General features: G+C 33.9%; 1 protein-coding gene across 1 annotated transcript; it reads right to left on the bottom strand.

Moving 5' to 3' along the window:
• Window positions 1-447: 447 nt before the first annotated feature.
• Window positions 448-27457, bottom strand: vimar (visceral mesodermal armadillo-repeats). The gene is made up of 5 exons (XM_023169224.2): window positions 26622-27457; window positions 11911-12057; window positions 1960-2142; window positions 1685-1903; window positions 448-1519 (listed from the first exon to the last, which is right to left on the bottom strand). Exons 1-5 carry the CDS (start codon window positions 27349-27351, stop codon window positions 939-941), a joined length of 1860 nt encoding a protein of 619 aa, XP_023024992.2. The 5' UTR covers window positions 27352-27457; the 3' UTR covers window positions 448-938.
• Window positions 27458-27692: the final 235 nt, after the last annotated feature.

The raw sequence follows: 27692 nt of genomic DNA on the forward strand, positions 1-27692 counted from the left end.
CGATAATTATAGTGAAATTCACCTATCACTAATGATATTTTTACTACACATTCTTAGAGTATGTTGCTTGAAAATTCCAAGACGCCAAATTTGATTCTGTGTATAATCTATAGATAGACTATAGTCTATAGTATAGACTACACACAGACACTATATTAAGTCAATCCGAATAGCTAAATAAAAGACTAAGTACCAAGTCTGATAAATTTACTTTTTTATGCCATTTAAATTGACTTCGTATATTATACTATACTTTCTTCTAAGAAAATCATCGGAAGTTAATACTTCAAAAAGCCAAAATGCAACTCCTGTTGATCACATTGGAATAAAGGGTGTGCAAAAGTCCTACTAATAGCTGAAACGGTTTACAGGAGAATTGTTACATGGGCTACTAAAAATCATCTATCACTTAACCTTAACAATACAGTATTAATGAAATAGTCTTAATCCAATGAATGAGTCTCTCAGTATATTTGAATATAATGATCTGGAGGTTACATCTTGTCTAACAATAAAAATACTTGGTCTCACTTTAGATCACAAACTCACATGGAATACACATATTGACCTACTCTGCCCCACTGGGCCTATTCAACCACGAACTCTCCCTTCTGAAATCAATGTTAGTCAGTTCTTTAGTAGCTTGATCAGCAACATTCAATTAGGATGGGACCCAATGCCATTGGGAAATATTCATTTCTTCTTTTATCTCTCTCACCTCTCACATTCACCTAAAGACACACAAATCCGCGTATGTGTGAACCAATAAATATTCTATTATGGAGATTATGAGTCAATGAGCTACATCATTTCAAGACAAATTCTATTATCACCAGGTAGATATCTGAAAGATATGAATAGACAGCAATAAATAGTAAAAGTAACATTCTAGTAACTGGCAGACATATTCATAAAATTCGAATAATGATTTTTAAAAATCATTCAGTTATTCTAGAAGTGATTTTATTTATTTTTTCCGTGATGTTTTGCACAGTGTTTGGGTTGGTGTATAATTTAGAAAGAGGTTCTCGAACTTTTGTTAGGCTTAAATGATCACAAACAGCCTGTGATTTCACAATTTGTTCTAATAATGACAATAAGTTGTCAATGGTGGATCTATCCATTTTATCACCATATTTGGTAAGCACAAAGGATATATTTTTACCAATATCTCCGTCGATTATTACATTTGTCAGTTTTTCTTCCAAATTAACCTTGTTCAAATCCCCATTGTGACTAGAAATGGAACTAGAACATCCTGTACACAATAAATTCAAGGCATACAATGCCTCGTTTTGCATTACTGCATGATTTGAAGATATCATTTCAATTATACATTTGACACTATCCTTAACACCAAGAAATCCTGAAAAGGGTTTGAAAGAATGACAGTGTTTAATGAGCCATGCAAGAAGTCTTGGAACTTCTCCCCTGACTCCAAGATGGTCTGAATTGTAACACCAGTGGATTAGTCTTTCGATAAAATCCACCCTTGATAAAAGGTCCAAAGCTGCAGATTCTAGAAAAAATCAATAAAAAAGCACAATATAAAAAAGAATTCTTGGTATTACCGAACATAATTCATTTTCATGCATCACAAACTTTCTATTTCTTTTGAAATGAAGGAGTTTGGTAATTAAATTTTGACAAAAAACAAATTTTATGAATTTCTCGATCCTCTTACCTTGTCCATCTATCACCATTCTAAATGTTCCCAGAAGTTTGAAAACGACTAAATATTGATCGAGTTTCAACATGGGATAAAGGACTTCAATTAACCCATCCTTCAAAATTTTTGCTTTATTTTGTGCTGGTATGACTAGATTTTTTAAAGAACTGAGTAAAGCATGTTGAATCTTTACATCAGCAATGTCAGTGCTGGTATTGTATTTTGAAAGAATGTCTGAAAAAAAACCAATATTACTAACAACTACATTTAAAAATTTCATAGAAACTCACCCATGAGTTTTTTAGAGATCCCTTCTTCGACCATTTGGATACAGTGAAGATCTTTTCGAGCAAAATTTCCAATGGCAAGAACTCCGGTGCTCAATAAGTCGGAGTCATCACTATCTAACCAGACTATCATATTTTTATACACTTTTCCTTGTCCCTTATTGTACAACATGTGCATGCAATCGTCTGAAAGATATGATAAAAGTAATATAGCACATAGTTCATGAGAATAAATGAACTTCAAACGTGTAATAATACTATGACCTTTTCCCGAAAAAAAGTCAGTATAACATACAGCTACGAGATGAACGGTATAAAATTTAACAGAACTCGAGAAATATCAGACCTTAATGTTACTTTTGATAATAAATTATCATTTAGATCTCATATACTGAATATAACAAACAAGGCCTCAAAGATGTATGGGTTTGTAGTTCGCAACTCCAGGCAATTCAACAATATTACCTGCATCAAACATTTGTATATCACTCTTATCAGAACCATCTTGAAATATGCTGCCGTAATCGGCAGTTTAATCTTCCTCTTGAAGATGATTACTTGGTGATTGAAACACGTGTCAAGGTGTTAAAAATAACGGTTTGGTGTTAGGATAGAAGTCCAGTAATGTTCATTACTACACCAAAGGTTCTGAACAGTGCATCATCACATTCATTAAAATCACTATTATTTTTACTTTTTTATATTTGTATAATAATAATAATAATGAGTTTATTCACCATAATGATAACAACAAAAATATTATAAAATAGGGGTGAACAAACAAAGGCATCACAAAAGAAACATTTTCGAAAAAAATGTTTCTTGTGCGTGATATCGCCTAGTATAACATGAATAAATGAATGAATAAATAACCGGGAGTCGATTACAAAAAGTAGGAGGCATGATTTAGGTAAACTCAGACCGACTGTGAGTATTATTTATCTAACAATTCGCTTATCACATTTCTCGGGTTGCTATTTATGAAGCATTTCAGTCGTTTTTTGAACATATTAGTGCTCTTCAGAGATTTAATCTCTTCCGGAATTTGATTATAGCATTTTGGTGCAAGGTAAGAAAACGATCTTTGTGTTGTTGTTTTAGTCATAGAAGGAAGTTTGTAATTGTATCCTTCCACAATCTCGAAATCAAACAAAGGTAAATCAATAGAGAATCTGCTTGAGTGAAAAATTCACCCTGAAAAAACATTGTTTGAAAATCCCTGAAGAGTCCAATTAGTCAGTAACTTGTTTCATACATTCTGCCTACAAATGGAATAATAGAAAAAATAAAAGTTTTATATTTAGCTTTTTCAGATGGTTAACATTTCAGAAAAACTATCCTTTTCCGTTTTCAGAACCCAATAAATTCACTTTCGAAGAATGCCTCAATTGGAAGAATGGAATATTCAGATGTCATATTTGATAGTCTACATTCTACATGAATACACATACAAGGAACATTAAAATCGCTGAAGTTGATATGATCAATAGATAAACGTGTTACAATTCAGCAAGTGAAGAGAATATTAAGAAAGTAAAAAGTAGATAATAATAAAAATATCAACATTAAAAAACATACATGAATATTCATTTTCTCCTCTCACTTTTACATAGATTTACTTTCTTAAGAAGTCGACTTTTTTTGATAAACATCTGTGAATTCACGGTATTGACTGCATGTGATGAGTTAAAAAACATTCGTAATACAAAATAATTCTGCTCAAGATTTTCACATACCTACACACTATGTGTGTAGGTACAAGTGTTGATAGTTTTGCAAAATTTTGTATTCATCTAGAAATTAAATGAACCTATCGTACATAGCTTTTTCAATTACTTCGTAAATGGGCATGACCAGTGTAATTGCTCTACAGTTTTCAATCAACTGCTCATCTCCTTTTTTAAAAAAACGGTATTGTTTCTGAAACTTTTGATTGGTCTCGACATTTTTCTGTGAGAAGTGATAGGTTTATTATTTGGGCGGGGTGAGGTGCTAAAACATATATGTAATCTTTGACAGTGTTCCATGTAAGTGAAATTTTCTCTTTGATATACTATACTGTGTAGAATTCCTTCTGAATGATATACGATTCAATTCCACAACAAATATTTGAAGATATGTGATGAAATTGGCCGATACTTGATGAAAATCCATAACGTATTCAAGAAACACTTTATTGTGACATTTCCACAAAACCGTAACACGTGTTTCTCTATACAATAGCTTTATCAAGCGTTTTCATATTAACATGTGTTGCAGTTTTGGAAATCTTGAATAATCAATATTTGAAATACAAACCGAATAAAAAAATGTGTTTTTGTATAATTCTATGATCATATTAAAGTCTTGGTTGTTTCAAAAGGACTCTTTCTTTCATGTAATTCAGTGTTTATTTGTAAGTAGTTGTTTCGAGAGGGCTTTTCCTTCCAGTTCTTGTTTGAAAGTTATTTCTTTGCATGATCTACACATTTTTGTGAATAATTTATCTTGAAATTAGTTGCTTTCTTTCTTCCTTTTGAAGTTTCTAACATTTTTTTTATATGAAGATGAAGAAGTAAAAATACAAAACCGTTCTTTTTCAAAATTTAATCTCTCCTAAAAATATACACCTTTCAATTTATATTTGTAATTTTGTAATCTGACTCTGTAATGTCATCTAGTACCACAGAAGTCTAGTTTTTGACATTATAGATAATGCTGACAACTTCATGCTCACTATAGGGATGAAAAAACATTGTGACACGATTGACTAATTTTATACCTACTACTATTTTGGTAGGTCGGTAGTAGGGCGGTTCGACGTGGGAGCTGTTTTCACTCTCAATCGACCGATGTGTCAGTCGGTGGTGTGTTAGTTCATAGCACGCACAAGTGGCGACTTGTGAGGGTTGTCATTCGTAGGGGTGCGACAGCTGGTTAACGGAAAAACACATTTTAAACATATTTTTAGCTGCTTGAACTGCAGAATTTTTCAATGTTTTCAAAACATGGTTTGCAAAGTTTGTTCCAAACAAGTTAAATCTAGCGGGATGATACCATTCTCTTTTCTGTATTCAAAGTAGTTGGTTTAGGATTGTTTTTGCTCCTATTAATCTTATTAATTACATATTCCAAATATTTTTTAATGTATTTGTCAATTTCAGTTCCGAATTTTTCTTTTCCTATTTATATTTTTGAATGGATGACTCACCAGAAAACTTCCTGAACCAGTTCATATGAAATATATACATTTATTTCTTTAGGAACTGTTTTTAACTTATTGCACTTTTGGAAGAGATATTTCGAAGCAATAGCTAAGTACATCCAAAATGTGGAAAACATTTTCTTTATATATGAAGTCTTGAATTATTTCACTGCATTATCATTTACGACATGGACCAAGTATCAACTTGTGCTAAATGATCAGAAAACCCTAACTATTTTGCTTTAATTCCACCCTCCATATCTGAAACAATGTGATCGAGAGCTGCAACACTTGTTTGTCCCTTATCTAATTCATTGATTAGTGATTTTGAATTTCATAATTTTATCAAATCATTTGATTCTTTCAGATCTCCCTTTTTCATATATTTGTTTGTATTAAAATCTCTACATAGAATTACACCTTCAAATGATAGCTAACTTACATATTGCAGAATTTTCGAGAAATCACCGAATGGTGGCCTGTAAATTGTAATAGTACAAGTTTTAATGTCATATATGTTTTCAGCACCTTATGCATTGTCCAATGGACAAGGATTTAATACGTTTTATTTCTTTGCATTTACTTTCTACATATTTGTGAACAAGGATAACAGGCCCTCCATGTAGGTGTTGCCCTCTACAATGATTAAATATTGAATTATAATAACAAACACCGACTGATTGAAGGAATTAATTTTTCAACCATGTTTCTTTAAAACACTGAAAATGTACTGGAAATGAATTTGCCATTATTTCAATTAAATTGAGGTTTGGACATTGTAGTGAACAAACAAGTGTAAAAACATTTTGCTTGATTTGCAAGTGTTCTCTAAAAAAATGATTTCCATTCAAGTTTGATTCTGAAACTAAGTTGTTCTGACTTCGTGTCTCTGTAAATATTTGAATTTAATAATTATCGATCATAGCTACAGTTTTCAATTCAATATTATTAGTTTAATCTTCCTCTTGAAGATGATCACTGGTTGATTGAAACACGTGTCGAGATGTTAAAAAAAATAAAAAATAACGGTTTGGTGTTGGGATAAAACTTCAGTAATATTCATTACTATGGACATGTCGAAGGATTTGTGGTAAAACTTTGGGTTTCGGTCCCAAACAAATCCATTGGATTTATGTGATGATTGTCAGACAAATGATCACTCATGGTGCAATTGCTTGGTGGCCGAAGGCTTTACAGAAAACGACCTACGCGAAGCTCTCTGGCTTATAGAGACAGGCTTGTCTGGCTATCAGTGGTGCCATCAGTACCACACCGTCAGCGGCCATGGAGATCCTTCTAGATCTACCTCCTCTCCACATTTATCTGGAATGAGAGGCTAGATGGACTGCATACAGACTTGTGCACATTGCCAATTGCACAAATCAATTCAATGCAGAGTGCAACAGACTGTTGGTTGACATTGGAAGTCACAGTATTCTGGAATGACCTCTGACTATATGCCTCCAGCTGTCAACTACGAACTGCCTTATAAAGTACTATTCCCGAGTAGAGAGGACTGGATCCTCCGGGAGAAGAAAATATTAAGAGCAGATAGTTGTTGGTTCACAGATGGATCAAAAACACCTTCCAGTTCTGGTGCAGGTGTTTTCAGTTGCAGACCCAGGACAGAGTTATCTACCTGCCAAGGAACTTATGCGACTGTATTTCAAGCGGAAATTTACGCTATTGAATTGTGTGCGGAGAGATTGGATAAATCCAACCTCACACACAAGTCAATAAAAATATTCTCGGACAGTCAAGCGGAGCTGGAAGCTCTTGGATCCTACCGAGCAACGTCTAAATTGGTAGCACACTGCCAAAAACGACTCACCTCGATAGGAAGACTTAACAGATTGTCTCTGATCTGGATTCCTGGCCATACTGGCCTGGAAGGCAATGAAGCTGCTGAGCCTCTTGCAAAGGAGGGTGCTGCAAGCGGCTTCATTGGACCAGAACCTGTCATTGGCATCGCCTTGGGCTTTGCCAAACAAACACTGAACACCTGCATGTCAAGAAGATTTATGGACTTCTGACAGAATCTTCCAGGATAGGTTCACTCCAAGGCGTTTATTCACCCTTCGAAGCTTTATTCCAAAAAGTTGTTGGACTACAGTAGGGATGAATTACGATGTCTAACAGGCCTTCTTACAGGCCTTCTTACATTTGAATCATCATATGCGAAGACATGGACTGTCGGAAGACAGTGTGTGTCACCTCTGTCTGGAAAATAATGAAACAGCAGAGCATATACTTTGGAGACCACTGGAGACCGAATCAGGTTCTTTGAGTTCGGCAGATCCGTACTCTCACCATCTGACCTGAAAGACCACTCACCATACAAACTAATCAGCTTCGTTAAGAAGCTGGGTTTATTTGGCCGAGTGTGAATAGGTGTGAGCCACAATAAACCCTTGTGGGTTGCGGTGGAGGGTCGAATAGACCCACTCACTTCAGACCTGCCTACCTACCTACCTATTCATTACTACAACAAAAGTTACAAACAGTGCATTACAAGTACATAAGGCTATATTTTATTTTTTCAACTACTGACATTTCCCTTCTACTACATTTTGGATCTACAATAAGCTCGATAGAGGAATTGAATGATACTTTTTGTATTGAACACGTCAACACGTTGGTGAACCAACCAAAAAACTTCAATCACCTCAGATCAATCAGTATTCTTTCTACTTTGTCCAAAGTTCTAGAAAAAAATTATGGAAATACAAATACGAATCTTTATTGAACAGTCTAAAATTCTACCTCAAAAGCAATCGGGGTTCAGACCTGGTTATAGTTGTGTGAGTGCACTTGCAAATATAACGGATAACATTATAAAAGGTATTGATGAAAATAAAGCAGCTGGACTTTTCAAAAGCATTTGAATTGATAAACCACAGAATTCTCCTATCTAAACTTCACTACTTAAAGTTTGACCAAAATGCTTGCAAACTTATTACTTCATATTTATCAAATAGACTTCAACGTGTTACTCTGAATGATAAAACTTCTAATTTTGCTCATGTATCATGCGGTGTTCCTCAGGGTAGTATTTTGGGTCCTCTTCTGTTCACCTTATTTAGTGCAACATTTCATGAGGCTCTGCAGCACTGTAACTACCACATGTATGCTGATGGCACATAGATATATAAAACCTTTGAACCCGAAAATGTCATGCAAACTATCAGAGAAATAAATATCGACTTACAATCTTCAAAAGACATATGTGATAAACATCTACTCAAAATAAATCCTCAAAAGTTATGTGCTATTTTGTTCTGTAATGACAATGTCAGGAATGATATATCTTATAATCTTATACTGAGGATGGGAAATGACACAATACCTTTTAGTGAGAGTGCAAAAAAAAATTGAGATTCAAAGAACAGGTTAATATTATGTTAAAAAGAGGTTACACTAGCTTGAAGATGATTTATTTACCCACATAGACACTATTTAGGTCAAGATGTAACAAAAAATGCTGTGTGATTCATTATTGCTTTCCCAATTCAACTATTGTGATATTGTATATGGGCCATGTTTAGATGGCTTGGATAGTCAGCGTATTCAGAAAATCAAGAACTGCTGTCTAAGACTTATTTTGGGTATAAAAAGCAGGCAGAGAATTTCTCATAAAATTATAGAAATTGAATGGCTCAATATGTCCAGCAGGCGTAAACTACATATCCTTTGCTACTTCTACAAACTTTTGATATACAAGCAACCCAACTGTCTCCATGATAAAGTCATATATAGAAAAGACATACATGATAGAAATACTCGACAAACTTTTTTTAACACCATTCCTCGACATAGAAAGGAAATTTTTAAACGTAGTTTTTCATATTATATTGCTTGTTACATGAATATGTACAAGATATCCGACTACAGTAGGTCGTGTTTCTCTTTGAAAAAACCCATGACTCTATGTTTGCGTGAACTACAAAAATGAAAAATAATTGAAAATATCTCTCAAGTCAGAGCAAAAAATAAAATTCTTACAGCGTCGTCATGCAACCTAGCGGTTTCATGACCTAAAGAAATCACTGCCCTCACAAGTGAAAATAAATTATATAAAGGGTTCCTATCTTCTCTCTCTCTCTCTCTCCCTCTTTTATCTATTTTTTTCTTGCTTTCCTGTAGTCTTCTTGTTCACTGGTACTAGTCAGTAAGTATATTTTAGTTTTGAGTTTAGTTTGTAGTAAGGGTCTGAGTGGAAGACCAGTTTCTCTTTTCCTGGTGTTGAAAGAAAACTGAATACTCGCCTTTTATTTACCTAGTTTTTTTTGTAATTGAAACTTAATATTGCTTGTGGATTTGTGGTAAATAATAAACGTATTATTACTATTATTATATGTGGGCGTTTGGTTGAATTCATCTTTTGTTAGTTCTGCTAGTTCAGTATTTGGTTTGATTATTTAATTTACTTCATATAGTAATAACGGAAGATGAATGATACTCGAGTATCAGAACTCATGAATTACTTCTGTCAATTGCGTCATTATAAGTTTTTTTTCAGATTGTTTTTTACTGATGGTACAAAATTGTACAATTAGGACTCAGGTACATGAAACTCTTTTTGCCCATATATATTTATTCATGAAAGGGGATACGTATGTTTCATTTGTTTGTTTCTTTCAAGATGAATATTTTTTGCAGTAAAAGAAAAAAGTTGTGGATTCATTATTTCTGATTATCTGTATATAGCATCAGATGAATGGGTTAGATCCTTCTTATAGATACTTTTTTCATTTATTTTTTCTATACAATTTCCAATCCTCCACCTTCCACCTTCATGATGATGAAATCATTTTCATCATCATGGATTATCTTATCATCATTTTCAAGGTCGGTTGAATCGGATAAAAGTTTTCTATTGTGGTGAACTAGAATAATCTCTTTTCAGATCAAGAATATCAGTGTTTGTTTTTGAAATATTTACCAAAAACTATAATTGTCGACTTTTGTTTATTCGCTGTAACCACCTCCATTTTAAATTATATAAAAAAGGAAGAGGAACTTTCAATACTGTTTCATATTTGTTATATTTCATTATCAACTTTTTTTTTTAATATATGGACCTATAGATTTTTTCTTCAATTTTTGTAGTCACTGTAAGAAAAAAATAGCTATGTATTACAATAAATGTGTTTCCCAACGTTTTTCATCATCACTGTATGGTCATACAATTCCCGGTCAGAGCTACCTCAAGAAAGTAGGGGTCAATATTTTTCGAGTCTAGAACTCAAAGTTGTACATAAACTCCACATAGTGGAAGAACATGTAATATACCAAGTTACAAAGAGAAAAAATATAATGTCAAAATACTGGTAACCATCTACGTCATTCACGATATATATCATTAAATGTTCAAATTGTCGTCCATCGTTCCTTATTCACTATGGCTCTTGCCATACCATTTTCATGGTAATTTTCCAGCATTTATACTATTATAGCCATGCAAAGCCTTCCACATTGTTCCTTTCAATATGTCAATATTGCCAATATGTTTGAATTTAAAGGGGTATATTTTTAGGAGGGACTAGTTTTCGGGAAATTCAAGTTGTGATTTTATGAAATGAATTGAGTGCTTCATCTTATAACGTTATCCAGATTTGGTGCTGAAGAGACGATAAGGCAAGTGTCTTAAGACGAATCATCAGATGTCCACCAGTGTGGATGACATATCGAATGTTTCGAATACAAACTGAATAGAGAAAAGTGTTTTTTTATAATGCAGTTTTCATATGGAAGTATTTGTTTTGAAAGTATTTTTCTTTCATGTGATTCAAAGTTTATATGAAAGTAGTTGTTTCGAAAGGTTATTTTTGTATAGAGTGATTTTTTTGAATTGATCCTTCCTTTCATTCTTTGAAAAATTCCTATATTTTTTTTGTATGAAGATTGAGAAGTAGAAATCCAAAACCTTTTTTCCCAAAAATACCAATATATCTTTAATGAAGCTCCATGATGAAAAGTCCAGTAGGGCAGGTCAGGTGAACGTGGTGACCATTTCACAGGGATCGAATAATTATTTAAGTACTTGACAGTAAGTTTGACAATTTTATTTAATTTATTTATTTATTAATTTGCCACTGTGGTATATGTGGTATATAATATGTACATATGGTATGTCAATAACTTAAAATATATATAGAATATAATAACAGTGTGATACGAATAAAATAGGTAGGTATTTATCATATATGTCTATATATATATATATAAAAGTCAAGCGTCGAAGGTAAGACTAAATACAGTAAGAGAAAAAAATAAGCAAAATCAGTGCTCATCGGAAATCATCATCCAGGAATTCATCACAAATATAGTAACATTTTTTGCAGCAGCAATTGTTTTACTTCACCACAAAACACTTTATTAGAGGTAATTTGTTTGATCTCTTTTGGTGATGTATTATTCAGATTTATGGCGTTATACAAAGAGGACTTTTTATATTTCGTTTTCTTATACATATTCTACTAATCGCTCACATTAAAGAAATCAATTCACTTTAGTGTCCTCATAAATTTTTTCTCCACAACTTTTTTTTTCCAGAAAACATCAGAAACAAAGATTTTAGTTCCATAAAAATTGAACAGTTCTTCCATATTTTTACCAAACCCCAGAAATACATTAGCGTTCCTCTCTACTCGCAAATTTTCAAAAGATATGTTGGGTTGATGTATCTTAGAGTCCTAAGATATTGGTTTCTACCTTTTTGAGACTACCTTTTAGAATTAAATGGAAAAATAAATTTACAGTATATTTACCTCCAGTTAGTATAACCACAATGAGGTCACAAGCCATTTTCAAGAGGGATCTGCTATCTTCATCGTTAACATGATGCCTATACTTCTCTATAAGTTCAAATAGAAGTTCACAGACACCTTCTTTGGCTAGTAGAGTTTTGATTTCATCTGAAAAAATAAAATTTGGTATCTGAAATCAGGTCAGAAAAATGTATTGAAATTTATGATTATCATAAATCTACTTTTGTAATAGCAGCCCTACAGGTCGTGGTGAGGAGAAAATCGATTTAAATTTTTTGAACAATTTCCCTTACACACCTTCCTCTCTTTTATTGCAATAATAAAACAATATTTCGATGGTCAAAGACAATAACTTTGACATGGATTATCATGATAGGATTAATAGACAATATTATATTGAAAGATAATTTTATTTTATTAAAAAACCGAAATATGTTACTTGTTGTATTCCTTAATATTACTCTTTATATATGCACCGAATTTCTTTTTTAGAATCAGTAGAGAGAAACTTGTTTAATTAATTGCTATGAAGTAAAGTAAAAGTAGATTGATTTTTGTACCTTTCAGAAAACAGTTTATTTGTGTACAAGAAGTAGAACAATAAATTCCCAATACAAATTGGCAAATTGAATGAGTTAGAGATATAGGCCAGCTCTGAAATATTTTCGGTATATTTGGTTGTGTGATCTTAGTGATGCAACGAAAGAATTCGTTACATCACTAAGATCATCGAAAGAATACAAAATTCTATGAGGAGAATGCAAAGGCGATTTGATTTTGATAAAAAGGATATTAAGCTGTCTTCCCAAAACTACCTGCCATGAGGCAAGGCCGTAGCCAGGGGGGATCAAGGGGGATTGATCCCCCCGAATGTTCTACAAGCAACGGCCATTTAAAAATTATATCAAATACAACGATTGGCTTGTTTAAACATCACAGGAGTCATGAGAATAACACCAACCGCGGCAATGGAATTAATTACTGGTCTGTCCCTTCTGGACCTGTACGTTAAGAAGGTTGTGTTGATGGTCATGTTACGATTGCACACGGCTGGTGTAAACCACGAAGTAGGAATGGGTCAATTGAGGCTGAGCCTTTGGCGAGAAGCGCACACTGCGCAACCTCTGCTGCAGGCAACCAGTGATGCAATTGTACCCAGGTTTGTGTTTAATAAACCCTACAAAATACAAATAAAACAGAACATAAAGTCAGATGCTACAAATTCAATACGCATATATACAGACGGGTCAAAAACCAAAGGAGGCTCAGGATGTGGAGTGTACTCCACATCACTAATCCTAAGGATTGAGTGGAGAATGGAAAAAAACCAGCGTGGTTGAAACAGAACTGATTGGTATCTCAATCGCCACAAAAGAAAAAAACCAGGAAAGGAATTTCTGACAAAAAATAACAATCTGCACTGATAGCAGACAAGTCCTATTAGTCTAGAACAAACAACGTGTTACCTCAGGGCTAGTACTAGAGTTCCACCAAGATTTAGCCAAAGCCTCGGTAGATATTAACATTATCCTGAGGTGGATTAAAGGGCACGACAGGAGTAAAGGTAATCGCATTGCCGACTCTTCAGCCAAGGAAGCGGCTGGACTAAAAATTTTAGGATCCAGTGGCACCTACGGCCTGATGATTTCGACAATTGCGGAACTAGCCAAATGTTACACCCATGCTCAATCCCTAAAGAGATGCGATGAAATCAAAGGATGCACTCTTGCCAGGATCAACCTGGGCGTCCCTGGGAAGCTGGCGCCGAAGAATTATTTAGCGATGACCAGGTTGAATCTACGCTTAACAGTAGGATTTCTGACTGGCCACTGTCAACTTAGAAAACACCTCCACAATATGGGGCAAGTGGACACACTTCTATGCAGGATGTGTGAACAGGAAAATGAATCTGTCAGGCATGTCCTATGCGAGTGTCCGTAGTTATCGTCAATAGGAGAGGGTGTTTTAGGCGAGTCTTGGCCTACATCTGCCGATATAAAGGAGATGTCTACTAGTGACCTGTCCACCTCCCTGGAAAGGACAGGATCGACGATGACTTAGGAGGACAACTCCTTGGCGGGATGTACAATGGGTCACATGTGTCCTAAGTGCTATGGGCCTACATTCACCCTCCCTACTCTACAGATACTATTGAAATTATGGAATTTGTTAGAAATTTTATCAAGTCCTTTGCAAAACGAACCAAGTGCTTGAAAGAGAATATTGAAAATAACTTCCCCGAAACACAATAGAAAAACCTTACGGCAATGTGCGTACAAACTTTGAAAGATCTTGGCGACACTACCTGTTTCCACATGTATACCCCTGAAAGGACTTTCTCTGAAACGCCTCAAAACTTATTTAAGGAACTCCACAAGCCAGAAACGACTAAACGGTTTGGCGTTAATGTCAATCCACCGTAGAATTGACATCGACACCGAGGAGGTAATTGATCTGTTTGCTGTAAAGAAAGCTAAACAACTAAATTTGATTTTGTAAAAAGATGTTAATATTTCTGTAATAATTTTCTAATAAATATATATGATCATGTAACAAAATTTTCTTTCTTTCGTTATTTTTATATTTCATGTTTTTCTACTGTTCCACCAAACCAACCCCCCCCCCCGAAATTGTTTTCTTACTACGGCCTTGCCATAAGGCGAAGAACTCTCGGGGTTCCCAAGCCATTTGACGGCAGTGACGTAAGGCTGCGTTGCCACCCTAAGAACCCGACGGAAGCTCTGTTTTTGGCCCATTGTGTTTTCGGGCAGAATTTGCCTCTCAGGAAAGCCAACCAGTGTTTGGACGATTAAATCCACGTGGATTTAATCATTGTACCTGAACACTGCGGCTAAAAACGAATTTTCCATTTCCGCGAGTTAAACACGGGTCTCGCGAATTAGTGCTGTTAGGGAGGGAATCATTCCGTATTTGTGGTTATTTTAGGCTCAGGAACCGTAGGGAACTTCTGGAGGCCGGCAGCAGATATCGTGATACCCCAGAAGGTTACTTCGGGCAGCTGTAGTTAACTATTGGCAATAACAATCATACCTTTTTATTGTAAACTACCGAACCACCCCGGCTCTGCACGGGTGCAATGCTGATACTAAATATACATATAAACGCGTGCGATCCCTGTTAATCATAAAGTGCTATAGGTCGAACCGCGACCTTAGACGCGCTATTTATATTCACGGGCCGCCAGCCCCTTGGCCGGTACTGTCGCAACCGCTATGTTCCTGCTGCATTTTAAATCTGTAATATCTTCGAAAATATTCATTTGGATTATATGCTGTAAAGGGTCATATTGAATGCACAATGTATTTAAGGTACTTAATTGGATGCAAATAAATGCTTTATTGCTTAAAATCGCTTCGTAAATAAGCCATTATTTCTTGAGGATAAAAAATAGTCACTATGGGCTATCCCTTAGAGATAGAATATACCATCGTTTTTTTCTGTAGACCTTTTTAAGGTGTACAATATCTAGCTATCTATCTCGTAGGGTTCAGCCAGCGTTTGCAACTATATTATCTACTACATTATGCATGTCATATACATTCTATCTAATAAAAAACCCGCATCAAAATTCGTTGATTATTTTAAAGATCTAAGCCTACATTGGGATAGACAGCGGGAAGCGACATTGTTTTATACTATGTAGTGATAGTGGTGTGGGTTTCGATTTTGCAGGTATCAAATTTCATTATTGATTGACGGTATATAAGTAGATCTTCCCCATTAAGGTTTTAGGATCATTATTTAGAAATCCCAATCATTGGATATATTGAATATTACTAGAGTTTTTTCCCAACACCAAACCGTTATTTTAACACCTCGACACGTGTTTCAATCACCAAGTGATCATCTTCAAAAGGAATATTGATCTTTTCCTTGAAGATGATCACAAATACAATTGAAAAAGAAAATGCAATATTACACCGATTAGAAGCCGGTGAATGAAATACAAAGGAGTTTGGCGTATCTCATTATACAATATACACAATTAAGAAGAATAAAGATCGTGCCGCTGTTTAACGTCAATGTTTTGAAATGCATGGAAGTTGGATAAGAAATTGTTACAATGGTTCAAGCTTCAACGTGACCGGGGAATATCCGTTAATGGACCTCTGCTACACGAGAAAGCAATGGACCTCTGCTAGCGGGGAAAGCAAACTTTTTTGCAAAACAGTTGGACATGCGAAATTTCACTTTTCGGAAAGTTTTGACTTACAATAATTTTAGGCTGTTTCATCTCGATATTGAACATTTTATGCACCCTTTTTTTGAATTGAATATTTGAGTAAATAACTCAGACACACTTGAAAAGTCTATCTCTCCCACATTTAAAGGAATATTTTCAAACAATTTTTACCCCATCTACCGTGTGTGTGCGTCTCCCAAAAATTCAATTCAAACGAGTACCAACAAATTGTTCAGTAGCGTAATGGAAAACCTATCATAAGCTCAAAATTATTGCAAGTTGAAATTTTCCAAAAAGTGAAGGATTTCGAGCAGAACTATTTTTTTTTTTGAACAACACATCGATAGTCGACGACGAGTGGTCATAGGAGCCTTTAATGAGCCAAAATTCTAAATATATATTTTTCTCATCCATAGTTGAATAGTATTTGCGAAACATTATATCTGGCTTTTATCGCTCTTGTCTGAGTTTATCACCCAAATATTTAATTCAAAGGAAGGACAGAAAACTCGCGAATTTTCTTTAAATCAAGAGCAAAACATTCTGGACTAGAGTACAAAATTAGCCGAAAAATAGCCTAAAATTATGGCCCGAAAATAAATATGAAAATTCAAAGTGGTTCTGCTGGTTTAACGGAGCCGAAAAATTGCCTAGAATTTATTTCACAAACTTTATTTGTGCGATATTATTTTTGATTCCATATATTTACCAAGTGAAGTTAAGTTTTCACTATTTTTGTTATTCAGAATTCAGATCAATTCAGTTGAATAGAGTAAGAGTTTATAACTATAATTTATTTATTTCTATTCTTATACAGGGTGTTTCAAATTCGATCCTGACCATTGGGATCTCGGAAACTATGAGAGATACGAAGATGGTTGAATTGAGGCAAAGATGCGCATTTTCCTGACTAACAATATGCCGTTGAGAAAGTTCTGAAATTCCGAGTACATCCGGAGATATCTGGAAAAAACAGAAATTTCGGAAAATGGTTTTTATTTTTTTCTGGCTTGATTTTTCGAAGGATTCGAAAATAAATTGCTCTTCCACATTGCCACTTTTTCCCTACTACATAATGGTGTTTTCAGATTTGCTATCCGACGTTACGTCTTCGGACCACCATCAATAACTTTATTTTTCTTATGGGCGCTACATTGGATTCTTTCTGTTTTGAACAGAATCAGATTTTACCTTTCCAATGATGTATCATAAGTTATCATTCTTTGGAGGTATTGAAAAAATTTATTCTTATCATAGTAAGCTTTGACTTTGATGTTTGTTTGAAGGTGATTTTTAATTATTCCTTTTTACTTGTTTCAGGGATTTCAAATCATTTTATATAGTAGACAATGGAAGTCCGAACTAGTGAAATTCTTTGACTTTGATGTTTCTAAATTTGACTTTAAATTTGTTACTCTCAATGACATTTTGTTATTGTGCAAGTCATTGAATTTTTGGCGAAAAATGGCTTTCACAAATGAAGAAAAAAGAGATATGATACAAATTTATTACAAATACGATAGAAACAGTGTTAGGACATCGAAAATGTATTTTAACTTGTATCCCGAAAGACAACAACCACATCGAACTATGTTCAAGTTATTGGATCAAAATCTCACCGAATTTGGTTCGTTTAAAAAGCCAATGAAAAAATACGGTGACAGAATGGACAAGGAAACTAAAGAAAATTTGATAAATGAGGTATGTATGAGGTAAGTTAGACATTCTGTCCTTTTCAATGAAAATTAATAATTTGCAGATAAACATGAACCCGGGGAAATCTACACGTCAAATTTTCTCCGAAATGAATATTTGTCATATAAGTGCTTGGAGGCATCTCAAAAAAAGCGGTTTAAAATGTTACAAAATATACATATCTCAAAAATTGCATCCAGGTGATCCCGAAAGGCGATTCGAATTTTGTAATCGGCTAATATAAAGACCTGCTTTTTCTGTTTTCCTGGAAAATATAATTTGGACAGATGAACGCACTTTTACGAATTGTGGGATATTCAACCGAAATAACGAACACATTTGGAGCATAAACAACCCCAGGCAGTTCCGAGAAATTCGACCTCACGTGCGATTTAGTATTAATGTGTGGGCAGGAATTTACAAAGATAGAATTTTGGGTCCTCATTTATTTGACGGAATTCTGAATGGAGAAACCTATCACTAGTTTTTAATGTTGATTTTCGAAGACTATTTGGATGTTCTACCTTTGGCTAACTATAACAACATCTGGTTTCAACATGATGGTGCTCCACCGCACACTACCAGACGTGTATCTAATTACTTGACTGAAAGGTTTGGTGATGAATGGAATTAGTTATTTGTTCAAAGTTCTATTTTCATTGAAAACGAAACAATGTCTAATTTACCTCATACACATCTCATTTATCAAATTTTCATTGTTGATTCTGTTTCCGTATTTTTTCATTGTCTTTTTAAACGAACCAAACTCGATGAGATTTTGATCCAATAACTTGAACATAGTTCGATGTGGTTGTCGTCTTTCGGGATACAAGTTAAAATACATTTTCGATGTCCTAACACTGTTTCTATCGTATTTGTAATAAATTTGTATCATATCTCTTTTTTTTCATTGGTGAAAGCCATTTTTCACCAAAAATGCAATGACTTGTACGATAACAAAATGTCATTGAGTGTAACAAATTGAAAGTCAAACTTAGAAACATCAAAGTCAAAGCCTATTATGATTTTTTTCAATATTTCCAATTTTTCGAAAAAGAATGATAACTTATGATACATCATTGAAAAGGTAAAATCTGGTTCTATTCAAAACAGAAAGAATCCAATGTAGCGCCCATAAGAAAAAATAAAGATGATGATGGTGGCTGGAAGACGAAACGTCGGATAGCAAATCTACAAACACCATTATATAGCAGGGAAAAGTGGCAACGTGGAACTGCAATTTATTTTTGAATCTTTCGAGAAATAAAGCCAGAAAAAATAAAAACCATTTTCCGAAATTTCTTTTTTTTCCGGATATTTCCGGATATACTAGGAATTTTAGAACTTTCTCAACTGCTTATTGATAGTCAGATAAATGCGCAACTTTGCCCCAATTCAACCATTTTCGTATCTCTCACAGTTTCCGAGATCCCAATGGTGAGGATCGAATTTGAAACACCCTGTATAAGAAAAAAAAATCGAACCTAAGATGAAGTTCCACAATGGGTTATTAGCGGCAGTATAGTAAAAATCATTAATTTTTATTGACCTTTTTTGGGTATTTGTTACCTTCCACAATATGAAAAATATAAAAATTATATATACGCACAACAGACTGATATCGGAGAGCACCTTGTATTACAGCAAATGTTTCAGTTGTCAATCAACAACATCGACATCATTTCATATTTCAAAACTCCTTAGACATCTGTCGAAGAAGTAAAGAAATGAATAATCAAAAAGGAATAACTGCCAATATATTAGAATTTTTTGTCCATTTCTGAAGACGGAGGCAGATTTTGGTATTGTACTGTATTATTTCTTAACTATTTTTTTGATAGACAAAATTGTTAAGAAGAAATAAATACAAATGCACTGAGCCACCAGCAGGAGCCAGCCGCACATTTGTGGTTTCACTTAATAGATCTTGTGCATTTGTATTTATTTCTTCTGGTAACCAAGTGTTGCCCATCCTTACACTTGGCTGCACCATACTGATGATGGGCCAAAAGCCCGAAACACGTGTCTATGGTTTGCCACTTCCTTGAGTGCTATGTCCGATTAAAAAACTCCTTTATCTATATCAAGACACTCGATAACCTTCGTATATATATATATATATATATATATATATATATATATATATATATATATATATATATATATATATATAAATAAATAGATAAGTACTCTTTGATCATTCCCATATTGGTGTTGGTGGTTTGACCAATCAACCGACAACTGCTGACATAAAAACTTGGCAAGTTGACTTGGGTGTCACACCAATAGGTGGTTCCACTTATGTTTCGCTTGCGTTTACGCAGCTATTTTTATCAAGTACTTTCTTGGTTTTTTCTCATTTTGTCTTCAATCGAGGACCGCCTGCCCGGTACTGACGATGCCCAATAGGCTGAAACAGCTGTATACCGGTGGCTCTTAAATTGAAATCAATATGGGAATGATCAAAGAGTACTTATCTATTTATTTTTTGATTTTCATGGAATTATTTTCCAGCAGCTTGACTGCATTAACCTTTCTAGATTTCATATCATTTCTAGAAACATGTGGATTCGTTTTCCGATGGCATTTCAGGTTAGCTTCCCAAATTTCTGCTACCGCAGTTGTCGGTTGATTGGTCAAACCACCAACACTGACATAAAAACTTGGCAAGTTGACTTGGGTGTCACACCAATAGGTGGTTCCACTTATGTTTCTCTTGCGTTTACGCAGCTATTTTTATCAAGTACTTTCTTGGTTTTTTCTCATTTTGTCTTCAATCGAGGACCGCCTGCCCGGTACTGACGATGCCCAATAGGCTGAAACAGCTGTATACCGGTGGCTCTTAAATTGAAATCAATATGGGAATGATCAAAGAGTACTTATCTATTTATTTTTTGATTTTCATGGAATTATTTTCCAGCAGCTTGACTGCATTAACCTTTCTAGATTTCATATATATATGACCCGAAACAAAAGTACATCCTGTATCTGATTCCATTTTTTATTACGAATTCAACGATGTATCACATGCCATTGTTTTCTTTTTAGTTTGAAGGAAAATTACATTTTTTCTATTTTTAAAAAATCTCTAAGTAGGCGTTGCAAACAAATGCTTTGACGTAAATACCTGTCACCGAGCCTGTCAAATATTATTTAATTACACAATAAAATAGTAATTGTCGTTGTTGTTAGCCTGTTTGTCGAGTTGTTGTTTTTAGAGTTATTGTTACTGTTGTCGTTATTATTGTTTATTGTTGAATAGATAATATTGTATTATTATCGTCGAATATGCCGGGTGAGCATTATAGCCATGAAGAAAATTTTAACATGCTAACGTGCTATATTTTGTGCCACAAAAATACTGTAAATACAGCAGCAATGTATCTTAATACATATCCAGAAAGAAAGCAGCCATGTAAGTCCATTTTCTTAGAGCTGGCTCGAAATTTAAAAGAATATGGTTGTTTTATCTCGAAAAAAGGAATCTTCAGAAGAAGCCCAAAATACTGTTTTACAAGCAGTTGTTGAGAACCCTGAAATATCAACTAGGCAAATCGAAAATAATGTAGGAGTAGCCAAATCCACAGCTCAATTTATTTTGCGTAAAAATAGATATCACTTCTATAAAATTAGGATTTGCCAAGGACTTAAACCAGGGGATTTCGAACGGCGCCGAAATTTTTGCGAATGGTATACACGCGCGTGTGAAGAAGATTATAATTTCCCTTCAAAAATAATATGGTCCGACGAAAGTATGGTCACTAATAATGGTATCTTCAACCGCCGCAATACGCATTACTGGGCTCAGCAAAATCCGCGTGTTAAGAAAATATCAAGACATCAAGAACGTTTCGGGTTTAATATGTGGTGTGCAATTTTAGAAACTAAAATACTAGGTCCGTTTTTTTACTATAATTCTTTGACCGCCGAACGATACCATCATTTATTGCAAAACTATGTAGAAGACTGTTTAGATAATTTACCTCTGGCACAGGTCAATAACTGTTGGTTTCAACAAGACGGTGCTCCTGCACATAATTCTAGACAAGTTCGAGAGTATCTTTCGCAGCAATTTCCTGGAAGGTGGATTGGAACCTTTAGTTCTTTAGTTCTTGGCCAGCGCGATCCCCTGACTTAACTCCTCTGGACTTCTTCATATGGGGTTTTGTTAAAAACCGGGTTTACCAACATTCTTTTGAAACTGAACAGCAGTTACGAGAATGTGTAACTGTCGCATTTAACAGTATTACACCAGAGATGTTACGTGATGTTTTAAGTTCTACAGTTAGAAGATCATAGTTATGTTTGGAAAATAACGGAAACCTGTTTGAACACCTCCTTTGAATTAAATAAAGAATGCGTTAATTTCTTTGTTGTTTTCAGTACTTTAAAAAAATCATTATTAACCTACTTAAAAATACATTTTAAAAATAGAAGAAATGCAATTTTCCCCTAAACTAAAAAGAAAACAATGGCATGTGTTACATCGTTGAATTCGTAATAAAAAATGAAATCAGATACAGGGTGTACTTTTTTTCGGGTTATTTAAAAAAATAAAGTTGATGATGGTTTTTTGAAAACGAAACGTCGGATATAAAAACTAAAAATACCATCGTGTAGTACCTTGAAAGTGCCAATGAAAAAGTGTTATTCGTTTTTTGATATCTGTTCAAATAAAGTCAGAAAAAAATAAAATTGATATTGTCAAATTCTCGTTTTTCCCAAATATCTCAACAGGCCATGAAAATTCTTCAAGTTTGTAAACGGCATGTGAATGAGCTTTAAAGAACACAACTTTTTCCTAATTTAACCTAAGCTCTATCTCCAACAGGTACTGAGATTCCCATGCTTAGGATCCTTATCTTGGACACACTGTATATATATATATATATATATATATATATATATATATATATATATATATATATATATATATATATATAAACAGAGGTTAATAATCGGACATAGCACTCAAGAAAGTGGCAAACTATAGACACGTGTTTCGGGCTTTTGACCCATCATCAGTATGATACAGCCAAATGTAAAGATGGGCAACACTTGGTTACCATATATATATGGTAACAACACACATATATATATATTCGTTTCTGTACATGGAGATATATATATATATATATATATATATATATATATATATATATATATATATATATATATATATATATATATACATGGGTATCTCGAAAACGATAAGAGATAGAGTGTCTGTTAAATTGTGGCAAAGTTGTGTATGATGTGAATGATGTTGCAATGATGTAAAAAAATCGAATATAGCCCTTTTGGTTCTGAAGATATACAGGAAAAACAAAAATTCCCAAATTATTTTTTTGCCTATATCTTCTTTATTCGCAGACATATTGAAAATCTGTTCACATTTTGCTATTGGCACTTGATGTGAGCTATCAGAATATGTCCATGAAACATTTATTGTGCCATTAATTTTTTGTGTACATGAATTACTTCATTTCAATTTTCATTACAATTATAGTGTTCGTTTCGGATGTTATTATTGCTATCATTTCTTTTTCTGCTCATAAAAACACATATAATATATTTTTGAGGTAGATATGTTTCAGATAATCATAAAAGGTTTTCTTATTCGAAGTTCATTGTAGAAAACGCTCAGAGCAATGAAAAAAATATGAATAGGTACCTAAAAATGAAAAAAAAGTTTGAAAAACTTTACGGTACATAGGGAGACGTGAAAGTTGCTATTGTGTTTTTATTTAACTCATTAAACCAATTTCCAGGGGCGTAATTTAAAAGGAAATAATTCACACAATTATAATCAAATATTACCGAAACATCCCGAAATATAAAATTAAATTTAATTTCTCAGTATGAAGTGAACGTCGACGATACAAAAACTACAATTAAAATAAAGGTCCGTATTTAAAAATTCAAAGATGGAGTGGTCCAAGTCAGATGCTACCCTGTATAAAAGATTCATGGACATATTCTGATAGCGCACGTCAAGTGCCAATGGCAAAATGTGGACAGATTTTCAGATATAGGCAAAAAAATTATTTGGAATTTTTTGGTTTTTCCTGTATATCTCCAGAACCAGAAGAGCTATTTCTTCATTGAATAGGTCTCTGATACATTATTTAAACTTATTGTGAAATTATATATCATTCAGAAATGATATAGTTCCCAAAAAATTAAATGAAGAATGAATGTTCATCACATTTGAGGCACTACTGAGGTTCGAAGAACTCCTTTTCAGTTGATATACAGAGCAGTCAACAATGACGTGTTTAACTCTAACGATTTCATCACAGAAACAGCATTAGAGTTGGTTCTCCTTTTTCATGAGATGCTGATGACAACATCTGGCTTGACCAATTCTTAGGCGGGTAAGAACGACTTGGTGTTTACGCGGAATTTCCCTGTTTTGGATATCCGTGTGTGGGTTAATCTCTCTCAGTTCGTTTGCGTCAAAAGATTGTCATTTTGCTCTCCAGTTATTGATTGTAAGCTGTATTATGGTATTGTGAAAGTCTCCATGGGAAATTTGTTGAGCCAGATGATTTGAGCAACTATCGTAAGCTAGAGATTCAGCATTTCATTATCCAAGATACCAGTGTGGGAAAGAACCCAGAATATTTCTATATGTTTGTCCATTCGCTTGAAATTTTCCAATTCAACTTTCATACGAATTAAAAATGAGTTTTTAGGACAGAGTTTTTGAAGGCTATGAATTGCACATTTAGAGTCAGTTAAGATGACAAAACTTCCCACTAATAGGCTGCAATGTTCAATTGCTTCGTACATAACATATAGTTCTCCTGTATGAACACTGTATTCCGCTGGAATTCGATAGCTGAACTTTGCACAGCCTATTATCATTGCAGCTTCTACACCCTCGGTGGATTTAGAGGCATCGTTGTATATAATGTTGAAATTCTGGTACTGTGAGACAAGTTCTGCAAAGGCTTGTTGTATAAAAATTGTAGAACTGGCTTTTTTGCATATTTCAAAAGATAGGTGTTACATAGTGGTAGGTCTATTGTCCGTGTTGGGGAAATTTTTATATTTGTAACAAGCATTTTAGGAATGTTTTATGGATTATCGTCTATTCTGGAAAGTCAGGTGTAATAGGAGAGTGGAATATGTGGGCGCTGCTCAAAGATTTGTGTAAAACAGTTGGAAAATGTATTTCTATAAGTAGGATTATTTTTGTTTGCTGATAATCTGGCTGCATATGTAAGCAAAAGATATTTCCAGCGAATCTCAAAGGGAGACTATCTTGCCTCGACCAACAAGCTAGCCATGAGGTCTTTCTTTTTTTATGGTATTCATCGACTTCAATGATGATGCTTTAGTTGTGGAATAAACGATAGATCCATAATATATTCTAGATTTTATTAGGGCTCGGTATACATGCAAAAAAGGGGCACAGTCTGCTACCCACAAGCGATTGGCAAGTATTTTCATGAAATTCAGTCCTTGTTGGCAGGTTTTTCAAATATTTTTGATGTGAGAGTCCCACTTCAGTTTTTTATCAAATGTTACACCTAAATTCTTCATTTATTCTAGTGGTACTAACATTTTGCCATTCAATTTGAGTTCTGAGATGATCCTTCAGGAATGCCATTTTCTGGGGTTTCAACATCAGATAGATTTCATTTACTTTTTTTTTACATTTTTTACATTTAATTTACTTAATAACTAGAAAATGTAACTGTTCAGTATTATAATTCATTTATTTTATTTTATACACTTTTTTTTACTGAATTTATTTGCATGATAGTATTTATTGATCTTATTTATTTACTAACTGAAATTGAAGAAATTGTAATTTTTTTAAATTATTGTGTACAGGGTGGCTGTAGATTTTCTGCCCAACAAAATATTTCAACATATGGGTCTTGTTCTGTACACTGAAATGAATACATTAGAAAAAAAAATCTATACACAGGTTATTTGAACAAGTAATGAATTTTTCTTGAAAAATTGGAATTTACATGTTGGGGTTGATTTTCTGCCTCACAAAATATTTCAACTCACGGGCCTTGTTCTGTATGCTGAAGTGAATACATTTAGAGAAAAAAATCCCCTTCCACGAAATATTTGAAAGAATTATGGATTTTTCTGTGAAAATTATTTTGTTTTGGGGTGGGGGTTGATTTTCTACCTGACAAAATATTTCAACATATGGGTCATGTTCTATACGCTGAAATGAATACATTAAAAAAAATCCCATCCATGAGATATCTGGAGGAACTATGGATTTTACATTAAAAATTTTATTCGGAGTGGAAAATATTTGAATGAGTTATTAATATTGACTGAAATGAAAACATTTGAAGATGAATTTCCCCACCCACAAAAGAATTTGATGAATTATCGATTTTCTTTGAAAATTTATATATTTGGTGTTGGGGTTATCCCGCTAAAATCCAATGACTTTTTGATATTCTTACAATTTTCAGGATGACAGAGTCATTGTAATAATTGTTTTTAATCATGTAAATTTCAGGTCATTGCATGAATTCATGGCTGCCCATGAGTTTGTTCCTCATTTTGGGAACCGGTGATTGTTGGGTCTCACTTGTCACTTCGACAAATCCATGACTATAACTTGTGGCTGCTTTCACACTGATCAACACAGAATGTCACTTCAAAACGAATTTACTTATTGTGATGTTATCGCATGAAAGTTCAGAGTAGCGCAATTTTTTTTTAAATTACCTAGGAACTATAAAATATTTCTCAAGGGTCATTTAACTCAAATGAGTGGATTGAGGAAAGTGAAACGTGCAAACTAAAATAATTAAATTATTCTCACCCTTTTCAGACTGGCCATGGAAAATTTCAATAGCCATAACCGACATTTCTGGATTTGTAGTTTTTTGGAATATTTCAATAACAACTTGGCACAGGCTTTCTGTGAAGGGTATATCTTGTTCGTCCAAATAGTTTTCAACATTGGTCAAAACAGATAGGAGAAATGATAAGAGAATTTCATTTTCTTCAAGGGATTCAGAATACTTGTGTAGTAACTGTTCCAAAATTGGCATCAATTCGTTTTTTAGAGCTGTTCTTATTATTCCATCATTCAAGTTGAATAGATTGACAAAAAGACCTGCAGTTTTGGTAGTTAGGGCATTATTTGTTTGTTCACAGTCTGCCTTGAGTATCGATAAAAAATTATCGACACCAAATTTGCCAATAATGTTACAGGCTTCCTCATTCTCATAACAAATATTTCCAATGGCTCTTATTACATGCAAAACAACATCTGTATCAGTGTTTTCTAATTTTGTTAGCAGTTTACTGATCACTTCTTCATTGGTGAGAACTTTTCGGTTTTGCTCACTTTTTGCCCATTCAGCAGTTACTTCAGAAGCCAGTTTGAGAATTTCATTTTTATCAATTTTCAGTAAAGCATTTAGTAAATCTACATTATTCAACTCTATGTTGGTATTTTCCGATAATATAATTTTAAGGTTATCGATTATTTCTTGTTCGTTGAGATCTTCAGTTGCTTTAGTCAATTTCTTTAATAAATCAGACATTATTTGGCAATCCTTTCATAACCATTTAAAACCCAAAATAAAAAAGTCGATAAAAACATAACCTCCATATTCTTCTCTTCTTAATTTCTTTTGATTTTTGCTTCCCTTACGGCGCAGTAGACCAGTCCCCTTTTGTATTACAAATCGGATGATATGTAATAGTCGCTTCGTCCTAGAACGTAGTGTGTCTTTCTCAAAGTAAACTACGTCCTTATGTTGTTGATAGACACTTAGTCCACGTGAATTGAATCTTTGTTGGGTAAGTGGAGCTTGTGGCTTGAGTATCTGCTTTCTATCTTCACTTGCTGGTAGGTATTCATCGGACAAAGAATACATACAAA

This window comes from Leptinotarsa decemlineata, unplaced genomic scaffold, assembly GCF_025532065.1.
Source record: "Leptinotarsa decemlineata unplaced genomic scaffold, Ldec_3_MD MMD2_tig00000035_RagTag_RagTag, whole genome shotgun sequence".
Classification (NCBI taxonomy): Eukaryota; Metazoa; Arthropoda; class Insecta; order Coleoptera; family Chrysomelidae; genus Leptinotarsa; species Leptinotarsa decemlineata.